The sequence below is a fragment of the Triturus cristatus genome, chromosome 2_2 (assembly GCF_964204655.1).
Source record: "Triturus cristatus chromosome 2_2, aTriCri1.1, whole genome shotgun sequence".
Classification (NCBI taxonomy): domain Eukaryota; kingdom Metazoa; phylum Chordata; class Amphibia; order Caudata; family Salamandridae; genus Triturus; species Triturus cristatus.
Window position 1 is genome coordinate 698,338,661 of NC_140582.1, and position 25,934 is coordinate 698,364,594.

General features: G+C 42.7%; 1 protein-coding gene across 6 annotated transcripts in view; it reads left to right on the plus strand.

Annotated features, from left to right (window-relative positions):
* TENM3 (teneurin transmembrane protein 3) overlaps positions 1-25,934 on the plus strand; it is a 1,236,182-nt gene that overhangs the window by 995,993 nt on the left and 214,255 nt on the right. For all 6 annotated transcript variants that reach the window (XM_085641875.1, XM_085641876.1, XM_085641877.1 and 3 more), the window contains one exon: positions 18,582-18,820. In XM_085641875.1, the coding sequence (XP_085498001.1) occupies positions 18,582-18,820 (239 nt within the window). The remainder of the gene's footprint in view (positions 1-18,581; positions 18,821-25,934) is intronic.

Sequence of the window (25,934 nt, forward strand, 5' to 3'; positions counted from 1 at the left end):
ACTTCATCTACACCCTCACATCCGACGTCCTCTTCCTTACTGAGACCTGGGTCAACCCCATTTACACACCCAACATTGCCATCACAATACCCAAAGGATACAAGATCCCAGCCATGGAAAACTTCAACTTCCAACTCCAAGCAGAATGCAAAACCACCTTCAGGGGCACCCTCTCCTACTGCCTTCACCTTCATGTCCATCCTTGTGTGACCTCATCACCAGCTTCATCTCCCCCTCAATAGACTCCAACAACAAAATTTTCTTCGGCGACCTTAACTTTCATCTCAGCAACTACAATGACATCTACTACCGACATCCTCAGCAAAATGAACAACATTGAACTCAACCACGACCCTGCGTACACCGCAGGCCATATGCTAGATCCCATCACCTCCAGCGACCACATCCGGTACAGCCACACCATGGGACTCACCTGGACCGACCACTCTATTGTCCACTTCATTATCACCAGCTTGCGGACTTCTGCCCCCAGTCTGCCCAACGCTTCCACCGCAGCTGCAACAAAGTCTCAAAGGGCACATGGATCAACACCCTTAACACCGCTCACCCTATCGCCTCCAACAACCTAGACTAGAACGTCCGAAACTTCAGTAATTGGATCACCAACTGTGCCAACAGCACCGCTCCCATTGGCAACAACACCAATGGAAGGTCCACCAAACAGGCTAACTGGTACACTGAAGGCCTCAGAACCACTAAACGACAATGTAAACAACTGGACAGGAGATGGCACACCAGCAAGGACATAACTGACAAGACAACCTTCAAGACAGCCCTCAACCTCTACCACAGACAGTTGAGAGAATAGAAGAAAAAGGCCTTCAGCCGCATGCATTAAATCAAGCTCCAATAACAGCAATGAAATCTTCAACATCGTCGAAGAATTCTCCAACAGCTCAGCTGCAACAAACAATATTACTCCCTCACAGGAACTCTGTGACAACCTTGCAAACTTTTTCCATGACCAGATCACGAACATCTACAGAAACTCCATACCCCAGCCCAAGGCGACCAACTTCTTCAAGCAAGACAACCACCCTGCTACCACCACAGACATCCGACTTACAGAATGGAGCCAGTTCACCCCACATGACAACACCTCGGTCCACTCGGGGGTTCCAAAAGACCCATTCCCTCACCCCATATTCAATCTAGTTGAAGCCAGAATCAGCCACGTACTCACCACCTTGTTCAACACCTCAATTGCCATAGCCATCTTCCACAAGGTCTTATAATATGCAGAAGTCAACGCCCTACTAAAAAAAAACATCAGCAGACCCCAGCGCAATCAACAACTACCAACCAATCTTCCTGTTCTCATTCCAAGCCAAAGTATTAGAAAAAGCTATCAACCAAAAACACTCCACACATCTGGAATGGCACTTCCTACTCGACTCCTCCCAATCTGGATTCCTCAGCAACCATTGCACCAATACAGCACTCATCGCAGCTACTAATGATATCCGAGCCCTTTTCGACCGAGGAGAGACTGCAGCTCTGATCCTCCTAGACCTCTCAGTAGCCTTCGATACGGTCCCCCTCCAAACACTCATCACAAGGCTGCACAACTGAGGCATCCAAGGAGCCGCTCTCAAATGGATCGCCTCGTTCCTTACCAGAAGGACGTAAAACCTCTGCCTTCCCCCTTCACCTCTGACCACGCTGGGAACCTAGGCATCATTCTGGACAACAAGCTAACATTGATGCCTCAGGTCAACTCCGTCTCCTTTTCCTGCTTTATCATCATCCGCATGCTTCGTAAGATGTTCAAATGGCTACCCCAAAGTTCAAGATGCACCATCACCCAGGCCTTCATCTCCAGTCGACTGGACTACAGCAATGCTCTACAAAGGAATCACAGCTCACCTCCGATGACTACAGATCATACAGAATGCAGCAGCCATACTCATCCTGTATCTCTCTAGGTAAACCCACATCACCCCCAACCTCAGGGAACACCACTGACTCCCTGTACAGAAAAGATGCCAATTCAAGCTTCTGACCCATGCATACAAGGTCCTAACAACTCCATACCCACCTACTTAAACCATGCCTGGACTTCCATCAGCACACCAGACACCTACATCCCACGCCCTTTGCTCTAACTCTCACCCCCCCCACATCCTATGTAGCAGATACAGAGGTTGCTCCTTCTCCTGCCTAGCAGCAAAGACATAGAATGATCTACCCTTTCATCTACGGACCTTCCCATCTCTTCCAGAATTTTGAAAGTCCCTGAAAACCTGGCTATTCGGCTAATCAAGTGCCAGTGCCTGGATACCCTCATGGGTGACAAGTAGCGCTCTTCAAATCTACTGATTGATTGATAGTCAACCAAAATCCTTGTAGTCTTATTCCAGTGCAATCAACGTGTCATCTATAATGTTAAGCAAGTTCTGTTTTGAACAATCCTGTTTGTCTAAAGATTTGCATGACAGTTGTTTAGAAAGTTCCACATGCTCACTTCATGCCGCTTCCCAGGATTTTACTTCTGTATTGAAGGTTTGAGATTGACATGTGGTTTGTACACACATCTGAGTTTGCAGTAGTCTTCTTTAGCAGGGGTGATAAAAGCATGCTTCAGAGGCCATGGCAATATATCCTTATATGGATGCCTTTAATAATCCTGAACTCTGGATGAAAGTATAAAAGAACTCCGTGATATAAGTCAACTGTGCATGTTTGAACGATAAATCATAAAATTTCAGTCTTGAGGGCTTACCATTTATTGTCTGATTCCTGCTCTTGATCAAATGCGGTCTTTGCTTGCAGTTTAGTTGGCGGCATCACATGTCTAGGTGCTGTTTAAAGGTTGTTTGTCATGGTTTCTTTGATTTTGTTATTTTTTCCCCCAGAAGATGTTCAAGTTTTTGAAAAACTGCTGAGTTACACCCAGGGTGTTCTACGTAGCTGGACTTTGAAATTTGTAAGAACTATCCTGTGGTTGGTTGGAAGTTTAATTTATTTGTTTGGAATAATGTGTTTTTTGCTCAATTGATGTTTTATTAATATTGCGGTTCCGTATGATTTATGCAAAGCCAGGTCAGACTATGTCATTGCCATTCTAACTTTTCTGCAGTCTCTATTGAATTATGCCAGGTCTGTGTTTCACCGTTTGTTAGATGCTTTGGTTTTTGCTTTCATTGTCATTTTGCTCTATGCAAGTTTGAGTTTACATCATCCTCCTGTTTGTTTCGGCTTAGCATGACAGAATTGGGAAATTCTGATCTGTCCACAAATTTGAACTCTTTGATACATTTGGGTTTTGAAGTACTCCCGTTATGTGGTCAGAGGATATATGTCACATTGGTTCAGAAAAATAAAACATTGGATGGTCCAACCCTTCTTGCGCTCAGTTTTGTTGTCTCTGTGTAATGCACAGTAGCTAAATCCAGTATACGAAAATTGTCATGTTCTGTGCCCCGGAGTACTTGGTTTAAAGCCAAACGTATACCGATTTATTACGAATTATGAAGTATGTTTTTTAGGTCTGCCCACTATGAGTATCTTTTGTCTAGGATTTGCTATTTCCATGTTAAATTCTAGTTGTTAAGTACTGTTCATCTATAGCACTCATCACTAGCTTTATTGGCAAGTTGTACTTGACACAGAACAACAAATATGCCTGCCCTCTACAGTTCTGCAACATGGTTTTACATGCAGTGGAAAGTCTCTACACCAAAGGTCTCATCTTTGCATAGTAACTGTGTTGTAAATGTAGCATTTTTTCCTACAACAGTGGCCTGTTTGATCTACTCTAAGGTAGTGGTAATTTTATGAAGAAGATTGTGATGTTAAGCAACAGTGCGATCAAATTTAACGCTCACGCTTTGCAAACAACAGCGAAAGAAAACCTGTGCAGTAGTTCCAGCTGTGACAGCATTGTTAGTGAGGCTGATAAACTATGCTCGTGCTGATAGCCTGTTGTATTCTCCAATTTATTATGCTTTTGAGCTGATGCGCTATTATCTTTAGACAACTTTCGCAGCAGGCAGTACTCCCTGCCAGCAACATTTTAAAGGCTCACAAACTAGGTAGATTTCATTGCTGAGTTACCTAAATTAATATTAGCTAACTATAATGTCTCTAAATGAAGAGCCCTGGAAACAGTCTAAACAAAGGAACATTGTAAGTAATGCTGCGTCTCATCATAGAAAGCATACAGCGTATGAATCACACCCTCATCGCAAAGGACACTGCGACCTGTATTGATTTTATTTATATTATCGCCACCCCATCCGTCTTCCACTAACACCCACAGTCTAAGCCTCCTGGGCCCTGGTGCCTTACAGAATGACTGTCAGAATGGGGCCTGTCTCATTAACCTCTGTATCAAGAGCTATTTCTCTAGGATTGGGAGGCACCACGAGTCATGCATTTATCTTTGTAGCTAAGAACCGGATTTCTAGCTGCTGTAGGAGGTTGGTAGCCTTAGTCCGAAGCAAGTCTTTTGCAAGCGGTCACCTGGAAAATTGCATATGCGCAGCAGCGGTTGCTGATTTTACAGTCTCCCTCGATAGAGACTCAACATGGAAGTGTCATTTTGGCTCTTCAAAGCCTTGCATATGTCTACTCTGCTGTCTGCTATAATTCACTTCGCAAACATTTCACTAAAGTAAGCTATGCTTGTAGTGAAACACAGCACTAAAGTAATACAGCTGGCTAGAGGATGTATCTGAACACAAACCAAAACAACAAACCAGACAATGAACAGCAAATCGCCCTAGAGGAAGGATACAAATGGCCAAGTACTTTGGTTACCACAACTAGATTAAAAGAACGACACCAGTGATCCACTACATTCTAAGATACAATGGGACAGCAGAGTGGTCCCCCCACTAAACCCATAGAAGCATCACCGAACCCCAGAGGTGACACCAACCAGACCAAATGATACCCGGATTGAGTGAGGTATTCAAGGACCATGCAATCGGACACTTCCCAGACTGCTGGGATCACCAGGTGGTCTTAGTAATGACTGAACCGTGCTGATACACAGCAAAAAATCAATTTATTTTCATACTGTGTAGTTAAATGCCAGTTGGCAGGGATCGATTCTGTTGGCATTCCTTTTGAAGCATTATCAAAATTGGTACTCAAACTTTGTACCCATTTGACTCACTTAATTGGGATGTTTGCATCAATGGAATGCGTGCTAATGTCATTGAGAAAAAGAGTTCAATCATTTAACAGATTCGATCAGATCTGATATGGAAACCCAGGTGTGTATCATGAAGATGTTTTGCAGATAGTTGCACATTGGTTAAGCCCAAATGCCCTGCAGGTTACCTCTGATTAAGGTATCTATAAACACAGGCATGTCAGAGCTGTTCATTTTGTGTGTCAAGCCTAAGATTTCCATAGGATAGGGAACTCCGATGAGGTCACAGAGCAGGCATTGAAATGATAGTGCTGCCACATTCTGAATCACTGGCATCTTCCTGTGTTATTTGTGGTGTGCCACTACTTTAACTGGATGCCTTATTCCTTTCCACCATAAGACTAGTGCCTTCTGGCAACCTTTCTTTACTAAGAAAATAATATTGTGAGACATAATGAGAGGAACAGTAGTTTATCTGCCACACTAGAGAGAAAAGTGGACATCAGTTTTTTCTAAATCTGGGGTATCACAGGACATTCACTGTAGCAAATACACATTCAGTTTTTTGTTTGCTGCCATATACATGATTCTGTTCTTTATGAAAAATGTTATGAATTGTAACCTAAGGGACATAATCTGTGAATCTAAAGTAATTGTTTTATTAGGCAAAGGTTTTGCAATGAAAGTTGTACAAAATATTGCACCTAGGTTTGAAAAAATCGATTTGTTTTTAGAATCTTGCACCAGAATACTTCTGGTGCTGTTGCATAGAGACAAACAAGAACCCTTTCTCTTAAGTACACTTGTTCCTACAATGATCTCAAATGGACATTGTAAGGACAGACTAATTGTGAAGGTTACTCCATTTGTACGGTCGAGCAGTCACAAGTTCATATCCTATTAGGGTGAAGGATACACTTCCATTGACCTTCAGCTGGTAAATTCCACTCGATTCCTCAAGCATGTTTCTTGTCAAAGTAGGGGTGCATAAGTGTACATGTACTGTTAGCCGTGTACTAACAAATTTTCAACAAGATCATGAAAAATTGATACATTTTGAAAAACATGTTCCATTGTACATTATAGCTCAGATTCCAAAGTAAATAGAAGTTGGCCTTCATAAAGTGAGATTCTTGATGTATATTAATATATGGAAAACATAATGAACTTTAAAGTCTGGTAACTTTACTGATAATAAATTTAAAACAGTGAATTGAATTCATGATGTGGACTGTGCTCTAAGGGACAAGAAGACCCCCTTGACATTGACTTATGCACACATATGCTTCTGACAGCTCTAGGGTAGTCATCGCAGCACGGTCTCCCATTTACGGACATCATGCGTGATAATCGAGCAAGCCTTAGATTTACGGCGTTTAACACGGCCGGTGAGTTTTGCACCGTAATTGAGTAGTTTTTTAATGGGATATATAGGTCCACTTGCTTGTTACGGGCAGTACCTGGTGGCCCTGAGCAACATTATTTCGTTGTCTAATTTATTTTACAGGATTTCTTAAACCTGGCGTGACAGACACACATTGAGATTGAAACCCCTCATAGCACGAGGATTCAACCTTAAGGTAGAGTAGGCTTGTGCACTTAGCATGTCAGCTGATTTGGGTATTTAACACACGCAGAGGCCAGATTATTTTTTCATCCCGCGCATCTTTGTCAGCTTTCTGTTTTACTCCTCTTTTCACTCTTTGACTAACTAGACTGCACATTTCATTTAAAATGTTTCATCTCGTAGTGTTTCTAACCCTTTTGTGACATGGAGTCCTTCCATTTTTTCACTTTGCTCCTTAATTCTTCTTTGGGCAAACATCAGTCTGATCATGTATGTAATATAATTAATGTAATTTATTTTGATTGTAGATATCCCCTGAAGAAGGGTGTTATATGCACCCGAAATGCATTGGGAATGACAATTGAGTCTCGTCGCATTGCTTTATTTTCTACATGAACTTTCTTGTAACGTTTTTTGGAACTTGGATTTTCAAGCATGGTGTGATTAAACTACACAGCAACAAGAAGATTTGTTTCATATGTTCCCTCATTCAAATTGGACTGGTTTGTGTACATTACAAAATTAGACGTCATATTGTTTTTTTTACTGTTCTAGAGGGAGTTTCCAATAAGTGAAACATGGGATTATAATTGATGTACACTCAGTTTTGAGTGATTCAGGTAGTGCAGTTTCTGTCTAGAACATTTTGTTTTAGTCTCTATTTCACTTTTAGAAAGTTGGCATTTCCTTACTTTAGCCACATAATGTCGGCTGCCTATCTCTGATACACATCTGGGGAGGGTGACAGCTGAGCTTTCTGTATTCACCCTAGAAAGCCACACACAATGGGAGCTTAGGTGTGACTTGATGGGCCATCCTGGCAGGAGGAGAGGGGGGAGCTGGATCCAGCCTCACTTACACCTGTGTCCTGTCCCCACACAAATGGCTGCACACCCCCCTGTAGTGAGTCTGGAGCCAGGGCGGGAAGGGGGGAACTCTGTGCACTTCAACGGTATCTCTTTGAAGTTACCCACACTGCAGAGGCACAACTGAGCATAAGTATCACATCCGTACACTTCAGGACCTGTGAAGATTCTGCCAGGAAGAAGGACTGCTGTGCTGCTGAAGGACTGACACTCTGCTGGATTGCTGCTTTGCTGGATACCTGCCTTGCTGGATACCTGCCTTGCTATGCTGCCCTGCTGCCTGCTGTTCCTCTGCCTGGGTGAGAAGGACTGGACCTGCATCACTTGAACCCAGAGTGACTCCAAAGGCTAGCCGGCTGGCCTCCTAACCTGAAGTCTCAGGGACCTGCCTGCTTCTGCACCTGGACTTTACTATGCCAAATTATGCCACCCCAGTCTTGGATCCTTGGAAGAAGGTCTTAGGTGCTTTCTCTAGCAAAATCTATGCACCCTCTTTTGAACCGGCGCATCACCCATGCTGGTGCACCACCCCTGCGGCATGATTCAGAACTTGTGCATTGCTCCTGTTGCACGTATCACAACCAGTGTATCGCTCCTGTTGCCTGGACCAGAACCAGTGCATCGCCTCTTCTGCGCGGATCGGCTCGAAGCATTCCCTTTGGAACCACAACTGTGTGACACTCTCCATGGTGCAAGGCCTTCTCATCTCTCTCAACAGGATCCCCAACGACCATGCCAAATATCTGCATCCCAGCTATTTGCTCATCGGAGCCGATGCATCACTGCTGCTGCATGGATCAGAGCCAGTGCATTGCTACCACTGCATGGATCAACATCGGCACATTGCTTCGGCTGCACCCCACATCTTTGACACCGACTCAGCCAGGCTCAAGGCACTTTTGTTAAGTGGGCCTCAATGGGTCCCTGTATCCACCCCGCGCTTTATCATGGTCGGTCTAAACATTTGACTTTGTCCCTGTCTGTGCGACCAGATGTCCCAAGTAAGCGCTTATTGCTTCTAAGCTATTTTATAGTTTATTCTTTTAGAAATTCTACCTCAAGTTATACTAATTGGATTTTAGCTGTCTTGGTCTTGTTTTACTTACTAAATTATGCTCTATTTTTCTAACCCGTGTGAAATCATTTTTGTGGTGTTTTCACTTTTTTACTGTTTGAAGTGTTGCACAAATACTTTACACATTGCCGCTACAAGGCAGGGCCACTTGAATTGTTCGATTGTATGGCGATTTTCACATAATTATAGATTTGCCGTACTTGGCACATAATCCATCTGCTACATAACCTACAAAGTACAACAAAATGTATCTTGTTTCTAGCTCAAATGGTTCTAAGCTTACTATAAACACAGCAGCACATGTTGCTGTGCAAAGCTTGATTGGTCACCTTTCTGATGCTTATTGCTACATTTGGGTATTAAACTGGAACTAATGAGGTGCAGCCTATGCCCAGACAGTGTTAACAAGTGTAAAAAGTACAAAATAATGAAGTAATACTATTGAAAAATGTGCCACAATATGCTGCATATTTTGCTATTTCTTGCTACATAATTTGCTCAACCGCGCCACATAATTTTGCTCATTCTTGCTGCATAATTCCAGTGGCCCTCCCTCTAAGTTAAGCCTGACTGCTCTGAGCCAAGCTACTAGAGGATGAGCACGGGGTTAATTTATGGTTGCCTTCTGATCCTGACTAGGATTGTGGTTGTTGCTTGACTACTGTTCATACCCCAGTCAACCTACAACCCAATTTCTATTACTTCCAATTATAAGAATGTTTATAGTTACAAGTCTGCATTGCTGATTGCCAGACCCCTTTTGAGGGGCTACAGTACAACCAAGGGCTGCCGGGCTACAGCCATGGTGCTTGATGGCATGTTGACACTGGTGTCCAGGGGTCTGTCCTACTATGGCTATAGTAACTGTGTCAAGTATTCTCTTTCCATACTTGACTCTCAGGGTAGTGAGAGCGAACAGAAAAAAGTCTTGTCAAGGAGGTAGAGTGGGGAGCTCTCACAACGAACCTAAACAATATCGCCTTATCTTGCTTGCCTGGTGCTTTTCTTAGTAAAATAAAGTACTTTAATAACACAGCATACTATACAGTAGATGGGATTCAGATTTGGGGTTATGATTCCAACTACTATTCCACTGAGCATTTTACACACACTATAGGGCCTTCTCTCCTTTCTTGGACCTTCTCTAGAGTCTTTGGAATATCTACTTAAATGTAGACATATGCATTGTTAGGAACAGGTGCAGGTCACTATGTCTCTACTAACGTGGGGCATTTCATAGTGGCATTCAACAGACCCTACAAAAATGGGAGTAAACGTCAATGTTCCTGTTGATGAACGTGGTCTATGCATCTGACTCAGTCTATTGCATGTGAGGTCTTGTTACCTGCTCATAATGCTGTGGTCATGTGGTGCTGGCGCTTTCAGCTGTGATTTTACCAGAGGCTTCACTCTAAAATATGGCGGTAGTGGTTGAGCAGCACGGCAGGCATGGCCAGCGGGCCCCTGTCCTGGCAGATGCTGCCTCTAGGTTGTGATCTGAGAAGTGCTTGTTGTAGGCAGCTGTGGCCTCAGGGCTGATATCACATGGGGTGCTGGTCTGCCAGGTGTGGGCTCTGGACTGGGGTAATGTTTCTGCTTTGGCAGCAGCAGCTCTTCCACTAGATTGGTTTGAAGTCAAACCACAGCAACACCAGGTCTTCGGGTGTTGCAGGTGTGCCAGACAGCATATAGATACTTCTCAGACTTGATTTCTGTATGTGTTCCAGTGTGGGGGCAGCTAGGGGAGACCCTCACAACATGGGTCGGCTCTGCTTTTGCTCTCAAGAGTAGTCTGAATCTTCTGTGTGTTCTGCATACCAAAAACACAAGTGCCTTCTTCTCCCTAAAAAGTCTTTCTCGCAGAGGCAGACATACTTGTTCCCTCTCTGAAAAGGGAGGCAGTCTTCAGAGCACTTGGCAGAACGTTATGTTCTCCAGCAAGTTGTTCAGACTTCAGGGGATGCTACTCAGCGTCTGGTCAGACAGCAGCTATTCGAGTACTCTATGGAGCACTCTCTGCTTTTGTCATGAAAAAAATTGGAACTGGAACAAAGTTGGGTGATTTGGATTCCACTTACATGCGCAGGGAATGTGGCTCCACTGAGGCTTTAGAATTGGTTTGTGTTTGTTCTTTTACAAATGTCATTGTCAGGCGGATCCTCAGACACGGCTTTTGTTCAGAGTGATGGATCTCACAGCAGGTAGCATTGGTACTACCTCCAAGCAGTAGTATCCAAAACAAGGGCTGAATGAAATGTGAGGTCTCGGTACCTACCTGCCTGCCATCAGCATTCCCGAAGCAGAAATCCATGCCAGACAAAAGCACAGGCTCTGTCTAGAAACTTCCTCACATAGAACAGAGACTACAATCTCACTGTACCATCTGCAAATTGCAGTGTTCATAAAAAATCAGCAGCCTTTTGATAACAAGTTCCACATTTTGTTTTGAAAGTGAGCCCAGTCGCCATACTGTCTCGCCCCAGTGTCTGGATTTCTACCGTCCAGTCACAGGAGTGAAGTCCGTGCTTTTCCATTGTCGGAAGAAATTGTATCATTCTCCATCTTGTGCCATGCTAAACCAGAAACTATGCAAAATGGATTTCATTGTTCCAAGTAATTGAACTCATACCTTAGACTTAATCTTACTACTATACATGGGCTAAACTATCACTGCAAATTCACACACTTAACACAAAGATCAAGGAACAAAGTCTGGTCATACAACTGATACACAAAATCTCAATTCACTGCTGACACCTATTTATGTGTCTCATCCCAGGCATGGACAATAGGCCTATGCTCACTGTGAGGATACACTTTGTGCACCCCTCTAGGTCACAGCAGTGGTTGTGGACAGTAAAATTACTAGGGACAGGCCGAGGACTCTGTGCACACACTAGGTTATTGGGATACAGGGGCCAGAATAAAATGTCAGGATACCACTTTTACATGTAGCCGGGCAATTAGAATCGGGGTACACTCCTGTGTACCATTCAAAGGACACTGTTGTCCCAAAACTGAATCTTGTAACAAAGCTGTTATTCATTCAAGTCTTCTAGAGGACTCCGAAAACCTTTAAATTCAGCATTGTTGGAGAGGGTCAGAACTATTACAGTCCTGCTTTTTCCATCCGCACAAGTGTAGGAAAAATGTTTACTTACCATTGTTGTTCACATTATTCACTCTGCCTCTGTGTTTCTCTTTTAGCCAGTCTTCTATCTGAAGCCAACTGTGTTTTCCCATCTAATGTCTACTGAAATTGTGAAAATCTTTATTAAATCTAATAGAGATAATTGTATATTTCCATTATTAAAATTGCATCACTGATGCTTTCATTATGCACCCATTAATTGCTCATCCACTAATCGTTGCTGTGGGTAATTGATTAATTACTCCCCGCTGCGCTCTATTTAGGGCTGACCTAGGGACAGCGCGGGGTGTCTTAGCAGCCTGATGTACTCAAATGTATACTAATAATATGCTGTGTGTGTGTGTGTTTGTGTGTGTGTATATATATACATTTGCATAGATATGTGCGCAGTAATATTCACTGAAAAACTCAAATTGCCTGTATGTGAACTCAAAATAATTATACCAATAAACAGATAAAATGAACATCGCTGGATCTTCAAATAGCAACACATATCCCATCAATGGCAAAGTGATATGTCATATAACTAATGATACCATCAATATCTTTGCAATGGCATATGTCACTTCATATGTGAGGTTAAGAGCAGGTCATACTTGGGGCGAGTTATAGTTTTCAAGGTGGCGAACCGAGTTATGGTTTGTGTAGCAGACCAAATTAGTGCATTTCAGGTTGTGATGTTCAATCATTGTCACTTTAGCTCTGTTTTAACTCAGGCCCCATGTGGATGTTTTAATGCTTGCAACTACCTAAACCATGACTCTTTCAACTGTGCCTTTTCAGTAAATTTTGAAGCTTTAGTAAAGGGATATTAGAGGTTAGAGGAGGGCCATCAATCATGCATCCTGTCCCTGCTCTGCACAGTGGTGTTTGGATGCAGTGCATGGAACTTGCCCCTTCCCCAATGACCCATGAGTTTATCCCCCGCTGTGTGTGGCCTATGGCAGTAGAGGTTGTTCCAGGGTCTGACTTGTGAGTACCTGTGTTTCCCTGTTATGCCACAGGGCGTTGTCTGTGGCCAGACCTTGCCTCCAACCTCTTGTCCAAAGTACCAGCATCTAACCATGGTTTTTTTTGTTTTTGTTTTTTTACTAATATTAATATTCTTTTAAATTAAGAAATCCGGAATCCTCTAATACTCACAAATTTGGTAAAATGGTGGCAGTTTCAAAATACAAAAGGCAGCTGTGTGCAAGTATATTTCCAAAACTTCTTACATTTACTCCACAATAATTGCATTGTAACTATTTTCCCACACCTCTGTTTTTATATCTACCCATCTCTGGTGCCTAGAACCAGTTCTCATGCCTCCCTTTATCTCTGTCATTTTTTTTTTTTACTATGTCACAGAATTCATGAATTTGTTGAGTTTGCAAATCTGAAAACAGCATAATAGAAGCCAATATTCAGACTATCATCTTCTGAAAAATGTAAATGTGATTGACAGAACTAGCTGGTTTGTAGTTCACGACGTTCAGCAGCTAAATGAGGTCTAAGTGTAACTCTTCATTGCCGGCCTCACAGTTTGTAATGCTTAAAAACTACTGAACAGATGTACGCTTTCAGAGTGAACTACTTTCATGCCAAGCTCAATGAAAATCCATTCAGAAGTTTGTGTTGTAACAGAGAACAAGTTTTCCTCCAGGTGCTAAAATGTTGTGCAGTATGGTCAGATATAACCAAAGCTGTTAACAATCCAAAAGTCATTTTCAACAAAGTTTGGCTGAGCCAGAACTACTAAGGTACTGTTTCTGACTCTGTAATAAGTCTGTGCATGTGTGTGTGTGCATGTATATATAAGGTTTTATTAAATGTACAGTATGAGAGGGTATATACATATATATATTTCAGAAATTGCAGCCGTTGTGCAGTGGAGTTCTCAGGATATATACATATATACACACACACACACACAAACACACACACACACTCTCTCTCTCTCTCTCTCTCTCTCTCTCTCTCTCTCTCTCTCTCTCTCTCTCTCTCTCTCTCTCTCTCTGTACATTTAAAACTTTAGCCAATGGTTCATTTTTTAGGCATATGGCCGCCATGTTTAGGCAGCATTTTGTGGCATATGCTTGCATTAAAAATAAACACGAAAGTGACTTTGTGCTAATTTGACAAGACCATACCTATTTGCTTTGTTTTCATTTCAAATCCCCCTATTCAGCTATGGGTCTCTTTAGGTTTTCCTCTCAAAACGCCTTATTCTCTATTCAGCAGAAATAATAAAATCTGCCACAAATGGTTCTTGAGCTTGGTTTTCACTGTGAGCCAATTATGTAAGTGATGCAGATAACTATAGTGTGTGCCGAAGTAATTCGATGCTCAAAGCCAATTATAAGAAATGCTATTGACAATTTACTACCTCAAGTGATAATAAAGCACAGAAAGACCTGATAACCTTCATAACGGTGTAATAACCCAAAGTTTCTGTGGGTGTTACTACCTTGATAGTCGAAATGAGACAGTACGTTTTTTCCATATTGTTACTTGTGTTTTTACATCAATATGGCACATTTAAGGTGCTCTTTGTTATTTAAGGGCATAGTACAAATACGCCTGCAGGACCAAAAAGTGCAGCCATTAACACATGGCACTATTGTGCATCATGTCTGCCTCCTGCATTAGTTCTTGAACTTCGCTTTATGCGCCGTACTTCAGTGGTTGAACCGCAGCGATATGTTGTCGGCTTAAGTCCAAGAGTGCAATAAGACAATTGGTTGATTTCTCCAGCACTTTAGAATTGTTTTCTCTTCAGACATGGCCACACTTTCACACCACTTGTTGGCCAATGACTTTCCTGCCACTTATTCTATTCTCGATTGAAAATAAGTCCCAAATCTGAAACCGAGATGATCTCCAAGTGCGCGGTAAAACATGCAAACCCACCTTAGGAGCCGGGGTAGCAGGTACACAGTGGTCGGGCATTAATTATCCAGAATGTGAGTCATTCAGGTGATTGTACATTTTCTACGAGCCTGTGACCTATGAGTTATCAGCAAAACAAATGTATATACTTATTCCCAGGTCGATAGGAGGCATAAAAATATGTCGCTGATTGCTGCTGTCTCAGCACTGCAGATTAATTATTGCAAGGAGTATGATTTTCATTGTTCTTTATTTTGTGCCTGGTGTAGTGGAAAAGAGGTGACTAAGCACTGTTTCTTTTTCAACTGGTTTTATATCATCCCACCACTAACAAGGAAGGTGCACACCCACCTGCATTCCATTTTAAAAAAAAGATAATGAGTGCAAATCTATCTGCAAGAGACCAATTTACAATGCTGTGGTTAGTATGGTTGCCTCGACAGCCTTTTTTTTCATTTCTGCATCTCTTATTGGTTTAGGAAGTTATTCCAGCTGGATTTTTTTTATTGCAGGTCATATCCCTACGTTATCTTTTTCACTAATGTTTAACTATCATATTAAATCTTCTAAATACAAGACACCAAGTCATACCCATGTTAATGCTCCTACAATGTTTTGAGTGGGGGAAGCAGGGCAGCTAACATCCTAGTCACCACTAATCATACTACACTGAAAGTATTTAGACTTTGCATATATCATTATTGATGCTTTGACTCTTTCTGATCATATAATGCAAGACAATGTTCTTACGTGGACTCAGAACCACTTTTATGATATTGCTAATCCAGTGAAGAGAATTGACTGTAGTGGTGCAAGGCAAGTGGTGCATGCAATGGCTTAAGTGGTGCACAATATGCAGTCACATGTCGGCCATGTTAGAAATGTGCGACACCCTGCTTTCAGCGAACACCTCACATACATTGTTGGGGAGTTCAGAAGATATCAATCTAAACATTAAAACATTGATGGTGCTGGTCTATATGGGAGTGTAGCGTGAAAGACTATCTTTTAAACAACCTTTGTTGAATTTCAATTGAACTGCACAAGTCTTTCTTTTCCTAGGCATGTATGAAAATGTATTTTAAACCTATGTGCCAGAAGTGTTGTCATGAATGGCGAACAAGAGAAGCTGGCCGCTCATATTTTGATAAATAATCAGATAAGTTAAAATGGTGCCCAATGCAGCAGGTGTTCGGTGCCTATAAACACAATCCCAGCCACAGTCAGTTGCAGATCTGCCATTTGTGCAGAATGTGCAGTGGCACCACGTCTCATTGATCGAAAGAGGCCATAGCTGAAACGATCCAAGCTTATGGTTTCTCTTCAATATCCTATGCGGATGAGACACAGATCATCTCCCTCTTCACTCAAACTAATAAGACAGCTAATCATGTTAACACTGCCTTAAGGAAGTGGTAGATTGGATGGCGGCAAGCAGTTTGAAACTAAATGCGGGAAAAAAAGGTGGTGATGGTGGTAGAACCCAACCGCGGTAGGTTGCTAGATTTACATTGGTCTGACATTCTTGGCAATCTACCTATCCTAAATCTGGGGCCAAGAGTCTGGGGTATGGCTTGATAAAAATCTGTCAATGTCAAATTAAGCAAAAAAAAACTGGCATTGAATTGCTATGGCCTGTTAAGGCCTTTGAGAAAGATACTGGGCTGGCTACCAGAATCCTCAAAGGATCGTGGTGCAACGATTTGTCTCATCTCGACTGGAATAGTCCCTGCCCTGGCTAGCCCCAAATCAGTTATAAAAAGACTGAAAGTTGTTCAAAATGCTGCGACTGTTATAGTGCTGAAAATGCATAGTCCTTCTGTAACAGCTGCGCTGGCCAACCCGCACTGGTTACCAGTGACTAAAAGAATCTATTTTAAGGTACTGCGCATGGCTCATCGAGCGATGTACCAAAAGGATCCCAGACTTATTCAGAAATTTCTCACCCCTTACGCCCTACTAGATTGCTTCGTTCCACCAGCCAACAATTGCTCGAAGTTCCCAGGATCAGGAAATCCAGGAGTGGAGGGCCCTCCTTTGCGTTCCTGGTCCCCAAGCTGTAGAGCGCTCTCAATGAGTACCTAAGGAAAACAGTCAGAAGCTAAACTCAGAAATGTGTTGAAATCCGTTATTTCCTAACTTCCTGGAAATAGCATCTTTTCCTTTAGCTGGTTAGCGCTGGGAGGCCCTTATTGGGTAGCCATGCGTTCCTATAGAATGGCACACCATTTACGGTTTTTGCTAGTCTAAGTGGGGTGCACATTAAGGTCCCATTTCCTTTACTTGCTTTAGGGCCCATGATTCATTACTCTCTACATTAATTTGGGAAGCAAAGTTGTAACTTTGTTTTTCTCGAGTATACAGTACTTTGAGGCATTGTATGCCAGCGATGAAATAGGACATCTGTGCGTAGTCTCTGTTGTACATTTCACTAGCTGTCCCTTCTTCGGCTAGCATCACACTCCCTCGCCGCACTGCTCCCACCGCCGAATGGCTAAGGGGGCACACCTCTAGCTTAAACCAGGAAGTAACGTTTCATGCGTGGTGCAATGCAGTGGTGGGCTCCTTAAATGCAGGGTCCATGCACTTTCTAAAAGCAGGGTCTTTGCTGTAGCTCATCGCAGTATGTATATCCTTGGATGCTAGCACGTGCTAACTACCGCAAACCTGAACAACTTGTCTTCATTCAATAAAGTGCTTGATTTGCCATCTCATGCACTGTAGCACGACATGTTAAACAGCACAGTTGCTGCAGACTGGATGATGGAAAGCATACCCGAAGGAACTGCGTAAACCCGGCCTGCCATGTCGAGGTATTTATCCTAACTCCCCCAATTAGCACTTCACAGCTGCCCAGCAACCATTGATTGGTTAGAGGCTCAAGAAGTGTCTAAACCTATTAAACCTCATTAGAAATGATATTTTATCACCATAAAAATGATGGGAACTCGAAGGACTGCAGATTCCAAGAGTAAGGCCAGAGGGGAATAACCGGGACAATAGTTAAAAGCAGGAAACACAATGTGTGGAGTATTTAGTAAAAATACATTTCCGAGCAATTCCCATCAGTATAATACGTGTTTTCAAAAACCGATCATTCTTACAGTAGATTCTGCACGGCTGGTACCCACGAGAGACACTCGTGGGCCTGAATTTTCATTTTAATGATCTGAACAAGGAAAACTCACTCACAACAATGTAATGAATGTGTTAATTGAGACATTATTTTTTCAAAATAAATCAAATTAATTGTATTCATTTGATGTTTGCTGAGTACAGAAAATACTTTTTTTACAACATATATTATCAAATGCATTGAAAGTCAATCTTCAAATGAAATCAGTTTTGGAGGCCGAATACAAATTGTGACCGTTATGTGAAATAATAATGTTTTCACGACTTTATATGGTGCACTTTCCATTAGCTTTGTACCTGTCAGACTTTCGAAGCAGCAGACTGCATACCCATGATCCACTGTTAGTTTGACAATATTCGTCCAGTAACCCGTCTGGCTGTCAAGTCAAATATCCGCAGTAAGACGCTGACTTCAGTCCCAGATCTAGAGCGGTCATACAAATGTTAGTCAACTCAAGACAAATGTTGTAACTAATGTCGAAACCAGTTATCGCCAAAAATATGGACCCCCCTTTTGTAGATCCAAAAGGGTTGCACAGCCTTATGCACTAGTGTGCAACCCTTTTGGATCTACAAAAGGCGGGTCCATATTTTTGGAAGTATCATTACAAGTGCTTACTGGAACGGAGCATTAGAAGGGTACATGCATGCCAAACTTGATGAATTCAGAAAAGAACAAGTGAGAAATAATATGGGTGTGCTCCAGACAATTCAAGTGAAACCAGTTATCTGCCATTAATTACTGTGATTAACATTATTGCTCAAGCTGAACATACTCTGTTTTCTCTCCACAGGCATTTCCTTTTCAAGACAGGAACAGGTACAACACCATTGTTCAGCACGGCAACACCAGGATATACAATGGCATCTGGCTCTGTCTATTCCCCACCCACGCGACCATTACCTAGAAACACCTTATCAAGAAGTGCTTTTAAGTTCAAGAAGTCTTCGAAGTACTGTAGCTGGAAATGTACAGCACTCTGTGCAGTAGGGGTCTCGGTGCTGCTGGCTATTCTACTCTCATACTTCATAGGTAAGAACTGGCACCTCACTCTTACAGTCACTTGCTTTGTGGAGCTCTGAAGCCAGATGTTGGAAACAGGACTTGACTATATGTAGTGCATGCACACAGAGCGGCCAACATTCAGCACCGTGTGCCTGAACACAGCACGCATTCATGCATCTTATAGCAACACAGCAGGCAACAACACAAGCACCGGCCACCATATAGACAGGTCCACCTCTTTTGTTTGCTCTTCTCTCTTGCATTCACAGGACTAACCACCCCCACCTTCAGAGACGGGGGTAGTGTTAGAGATGAAAAGTAATTAAATATATTTGCAAAATAAATCTGCAGAAAGCACTATGGTGCACTATGGTGATGAAAATCCGCTAGCGACCCCTCAATCCAAGAGACAAAGAAAGGTAAAAATCAGTGGTTCTTAACCATTTGACTTCTGTGGGCCCCCACTGAATCTCTACAGGAAGTTTGGGCAGCACAAATGTATCTAAGAACACCAACCTAATTGTTACCCCTCCTCCATATTTATAGAGCTTTTAAAATGTTTCTATTTTGCATTTTTGTATTTTTTTATGTATATATACTTTATTAATCTGCTCCCATCATTTAATTTTCTTAAGTCACAGCCATCCTGAGTAGGTGTTGTATATGTTCTCCAACCCCAGGTCATGAGCACTGATTTAAATTAATATTTTTATGGTATGGGGGATGGGAAAGTTTTTAATTTAATGTCCTACACCTTCATGGTAATTTTATTTACCATTACCCAAAACAGTTAAAATTGCCCCGTTATCCTTTGCAGCATCAATATCCTATCCTACATAATACATTTCCTGTCCTGTCTATGTGAGGAAACAACAAACATTCATATAGCTAAATATCTAGGGGAAATTGCTTACTGGCACTCCGCTATTTAAGTTGCACATATAATCCTTCGGCTCTGGGTCAAGTTTGCAATTAATATCCCTGCTGTTATTTCCATAAAATGCCACGCTTGGGACGTTATTATCTCACTATATCTTAATTTACATCATTCTTCTGTGTCCTTTTGTGGCTGCCAAACTGTAGTCCCAGTTATTTTCCTGTAACATGTCCATTTCTTTCTTTAGGGAAACCTGATCCCTCAAGTGGCCGATCTTTTAAGACACTTTTTTCCCCCCGGATTTTTATATAGGACGAACTTGACCGGAAGGTATCGGAGTGCTATAAACGAGCACCAGTTTTGTTGCAGCAGACACATTCATTTTTTGTTTTGTTTTGTTAGGCAAGGGGAGTTTAAGCGATTTGCCCTGAATCACAGGATGTTGAACGTCCCTGCTGAGACTCGAACCCGATTCCTCGACGTCGAGGTCGACCGCTCTAGCCGTAAGGCCACATCCTCTCCCCAATGATGTGGGTGTATCTCTTTTAGTGACAGCAATACGTCACTGTAAGAACTAAAGCCTCTTTAAAATCGAGCACAAATGATACAAGAAAATGGCGTATTCTAATTGGCCAATAACTAAACTCCACCCCTCATCTATCGCGCTTGAATTCCACTGCAATCACAAAGCCCGTGATTTTACAATCCAGACCAATCTCTCTTCATTTATATCCCCAAAAGATTTCCAATGATTGCTGCTAAAGAGATGCGAAAGCTACATCTAAAATGTACCAACAAGGATTTCTGCTACTGGCTAGGCAGTAGCCTAATGTTAACAAATGCACCATTATCGTTCATGGCATAGAATGAATGCATCATGTATGAGATGACCTTTTTGCCATAAACTTCACCCCATCTTCTTCTATAATATATTAGAAAAAGAATAAGCCTTAGGTTATCTACTTGAGCATCATTGATTATGTAAATTAACTTAATGTGTTCATTCATTAGCATATTTTAGGTTATTACCCTTAAAAACCAATGCAATGTAAGGCAAGCAGAAAATAATAGTCATTGTAAACTTCTGCCGCTTAAACAAACCCAAGTTAGATTTTTTTAGTAGTGTACTTTCAGCATCTTGATCTGTAATTGTAAAGTGAAGACGCGTCTAAGGGGTTTTGCATGCACAGCAGTATAATTACTGAGGATCCTCGTGATTTAAGATGTTATGGGATCATTTAGACCCATTCAAAAACTCACCGGCACATTTTAAATGTGAGCTGGAACATCTTCATGTTTTTGCTCTCAATGATGGTATATGCGAAAATTGAACAAACCAGTGCAGACGACATTTGCACTCATTTTTGGTACATGGTTTTCCCATTTTTGCAATCACAGGTACGATACATATTTGTAAGACTGTGGTCTAATGCTGCAGTACCAAATGCCTGGCCTGTGGACATGAGTGGCAACAGAACCAGCATCCTATCCTGTGTAGTATAGGATTTACAAATTCTTTGGCCTTTTGTTGGTTGCTTTCCTCTCTATCTCTTTCAATCTATGTGTGCAAGTAAAATTACTTTCCCCTCTCGATATGGTGTGGTTGAAGTGGTTTGTAGGGTTAGTGTTTCCCCTAGTGTGAGTCATGAATTAGTTACTCATGCAGAATGCTCCAAATGTGTGTCCATTTGCTGCAACACTCACTGTTTCATGAACTGTGCAGTAAGTGATTTTGTGCAGTTCTGTTTCCTGTATAAAGTACCGGCAAAGGTCCATAGGGGTACTCCTGCTGAGGAACCTGGGGCTTGCTTCTAACAGTACGCCTGGAGGATCTGCGCCTAGGTTCCGAGAACCCCTAGAAAATGGCCGCAGTGAGGAGAACTCTTACATTTCACATACAGATGGGCAGCCAACAAATTAACAGGGAGAGTAGAGTTAAGCCAAGGGTCTGGCTCGAATCCTATAGCCCGTGCACAAGTGTAGCCCTCAAAATGTTTGCTTTGTTTATTTTACAGCAAACATCATGTAAAATATTATAAAGTCACTTTAAAATTAAAAAAGGTTTATTTCTTTTACAAGTGGTAGCTTTGACATTAACTTGTCCCATTATAGCACTGCGAAGTACTTATTAAAAGTGATAGTATTTAAACTGGTACCATTCGTGTCCTAAAAGGCAAGACAGTTGTCATGTAAACCCCGTACGTGGTCCATATTATAGAGCAACATTATATAAGTCAAACATAGTAGGTTTTTGTACAATTGGTATTCTTAACTCACAAATTTCGAAGTGGTTTAATTCACAATAATGAAATAAGGATATTTGGTGCAATAAAATATATGCCTAAGCTCACAAAGTATTAGAGCGGAAGCTGCGGTTTATCCAGGTATTCTGGTTTTACTATGTACAAATAAATCACCAATTGGTACATATTTGTCTATGTTAAGGCTTTGTTTTGATCTTTGTCAATTTGTCTGCAGTTTTTATATAGCCGAACTCGACCGAAACGTATTGGAGCGCCGTGCATGAGCACAAGTTTCATTACACAAGGCCACGTTAATTTTTTATAGGTACGGGGAGATTTAAATGATTTGCCTAGAATCATAGGATGTTGAGCCGACTCTGAAATGCGAACCTGGTTCACCAGTCAGCAGCTGTGGCCATAAAGCCATATCCTGGGTATAGGGAGGGTGGCTGGCAGAAGCCATATGACAGCTCAGCTTGCTATGGGCTTGAGGTTCCAACAAGACCTCGAGGTGAGCCAGTGGCAGGCTTCAGGCTCGAGTCTGGGTCAAGCTTTCAATGGCTCACCCACCTCAAACATTCAGTGGCTCTAATTTCACGAGTGACTGCAGGGAAGGCTCCTCTGTTTGAGCGGAGGAGCGTCGCCCCACTGAAATGCCCCCAGAGATGCAAAATATAATGCTAATTAAGTTCATTCATTACCATTTTGTTTTTCGTCACCCCTTCCCGAACAGTGCGTCAGGACAGTGGCAGGACTGCTGCTGACTGGCAGCAGAGAGAGCAGGGCACTTTCAGTTTGCGACGGCCAGCTACAAATACATGTTTTAAACCTCTCTAATCTAGGGTGACCAACCGTCCGTAAATTTCATGGACAGTCCGTAATTTCGGCCGTCTGTCCGTTGTCCGTGAAGGATTTTTTAACGGACGCCATTTGTCCGTAATTTTAACCGGGCACCGGTCGCACCACCCTAAAAGCGGCACAGCTTCCACCCACCTCCCTTCTTGTCTCCGATGCTGTACCAAGGCTCAGATACCCAGCAGCATTGGAGAGGCATAGCGGGATGGCAACCCTCACACCTTCAGCCCTTGATGAGCTGTTAAGAGGTTTTGAAGGTGACTGAGAGGGAGGGGCTGCAGCTGCAGGGGCATCTATTCAGATGCAAACAGCCCTGAATGCGTCATGTCTCTGCAATTTAGAGGGGCCTCACACATTCCCTTTCTGCCCAGGGCCCCAAACATCCTAGAACCGGCCCTGATTACACCGAGGCAGCACGTGGTTCTCTTCACAGAGCTTAATTACTGTCACTAAATTGTAAGCAAACCTTGGTTCTTCAAACATGCAGTCTATAATGTAAGAAAATAAAGAAATGGCACAATTGCACCCACACTGATTAACAAAGTATGGAGGACAATCCGTTAAATCAGTTCTCTTGGAGTATCTCCTTTAAGTACTGTACATCAGTGTGGGGTGGCAAAACTAACATTTTAGAAAGAGAGCCTGTCTTCTCGTTGTCTTGTCCAGGAGGGAGCCCTACCCACACCCTGGAAGGGCCAAGATGATACCTGAATACTGCATGCCCACCCCTGTGCTCACCCTGGTGGATCCTGTTCCCCCTCTTGTGATGGCTCCTGCCCCCCCTCCCCCCAGTGATGGCTCCTGTCCTCCCATGTGGTGGCTCCTGCCCCCCCCCCCCGCCCTCCCTCCAGTCTGTGATGGCTCCGGTCTCCGCCCTCAGTGGCTTCTGCCCCAGTCCTGGAATGACTCCTGCAGCGAGGGTGAAGTTCTTGATGGGCCTCTTCTCAAAAAGGATCAGCTCAAAATGAATATGGAAAGGTGGGCGAGTGAGTAAGTGAAGGGATGGGTGGATGGCTGGATGAATTAGTGAAAGGGTGAATGGGTGAATTAAAGATTGAATAGATGGAGAATGAGAGAGGATGGATTGATGAGTGAGTGGAAGGATAGATGAGAGAAAAGGTAAATAGCTGGATGTATGGGTGGAAGGGTAGCTGGATGGGTAAAGGGTGGATGGATGAGTGAAAGGATGGATGAGTGAAAGGATGGATGAGTGAAAAGGTGGATGATGAGTGAGTGGATGGATGAGTGAAATGATGGCTGGATTGATGAATTGATAAGTGCATGGGTGAATGGATGGACGGATGAGTGAAAGGGTGGATGTAAGGATGGATGAGTGAGTGAAAGGGAGGGTAGATGGACAAAAGGATGAATAGATGAGTGAAGGAGTGAAAGGCTAGATGGATGAGAGAAAGGATGGACGAGTGATAGGGTCAATGGATGGATTCATGAGTGGATGAGTAGATGGATGGGTGGGTGGATGGAGCATTACGACCAATTGTCTGGCAGGGGCTTTGCCATCCCCTGCATCCAAGGAGTTAAACGTAGGTTTTCATCGCTCAGGAGTGAAGGGAGTCTGTGAATGTTGTACAACATCGAGTGCTGAAACTTGGCAGACGTTCCACGTGTTCCTCGCAGTGAACCTTTATAAAATGCCAGTTACTGTAGGCACTTAAATTGTATGAAATTTCCATTTGGTTTCAATCTCCTGCTAAGTACTGAAAAATCATTTATTATTAATAACACATCCTAGCCGCCAATGATATTTTTGCATGAGGGAATCTTTTTCCCCTTATTGTTGAAAACATATGGCCCTTTGTAAATCATAGGAACAGAATGAAAATGTCAGGGGTGGGAGCGAGGACAGGTTTACAGCTCTCCTTGCACGCCAGAAAATAGCGTTGACACGTTGCTACGAGTGAGTGTAGAATACGTGCGGCACTCCTGGTCACACCAGGTTTCCATAATGCATACAAGTATAATTAGCACACACATTTGCCCCCTCTTCTCATCCTGCATCCCTTCCTCAATGCATCAATGCCTGCGAATTACACAACTTACTCTTATGCAAAGGGTCCTGTAATAAATAAAATGTGTACTGCACGCAAACCTCATCCTATACCCCCGCCTCCATGCTATACATTATACATGAGTGGACAATAGGTGAGTGCATTATCAATTTACAACGTTGTTTCTGGTAAGCATCTCACGTGGACACTCTATTTTCTTGGCTGAAGAATTGCAGGTAGAGAAAAGGCCCTGTCGAAGATCACACATAGCATTGCATTCTTGAATTTAGGAAGCTGAGCTCCGAGCCCGACACATTTAGACTCAGTAGTCAGAGCAGTCCCTATGCTAACCCTACACCGAAAGGGATTTTCACCTTAGAAAAATGCCCTGTTCATTGTGTAGAGTCACCAGTTTTGTTTGTTCAGTATGTTTTTTTTGTTGGAAGAAGCGCCTTATTTAGAGTAACTGATTGCAGACTGATTCTGGTGGTAAGATTGAATAATAATGATCATTATTAGCCCAGTGCACACCAGAGACAAAACTGTCTCTTTGGACTTCAGTAATAGCTGTCATTACGTAACATTGGGGCAGATGTGCTGTCGGGAACGTGGAAAAACCATTTGCTGGGCGAAAATAACACACCTTTGCAAAACTGGAAGTGCTGATATTACAAGGCGCTGTACTAACATTTCACGTGTGAGAATTGAAATTGCTACCTTTCAAAACGCAGTAACTTTGTATTTTTTCTCTTGATTTGTCATTTTGCTGCAACAACTCCTGTAGGTAGCACCAATAGGCATATCTCCTCCGTCATCGGTTTGCTCTGCTCTTACTCCACGAGAAGTAGTTCGTTTTAGCACCGATGTGTTAACACCCCCGTCCGTGATCTTTTAGCGTACACCGGCAGTTCCAGCCCTTACCCATTCAGTTTGATAACAGTTCTTCAAAGGTACTATCCCTGAGACCAGCCATGTCCTCTCCATTGCTCCTACACTCTGGACTTTCCAACCGGTTTACTGTTATGCATTCAGTCTTCCTCCCCTAGCTGCCCTTCCGTCTCTGACCCCGCGCCTATTGGGTAGCCATTTGCTGCTCCCTCCATTAGCAAGTCCCCGATTTCTGGCCACATTTCCCAGTTCTCTTGAGCATTCTCATCCGT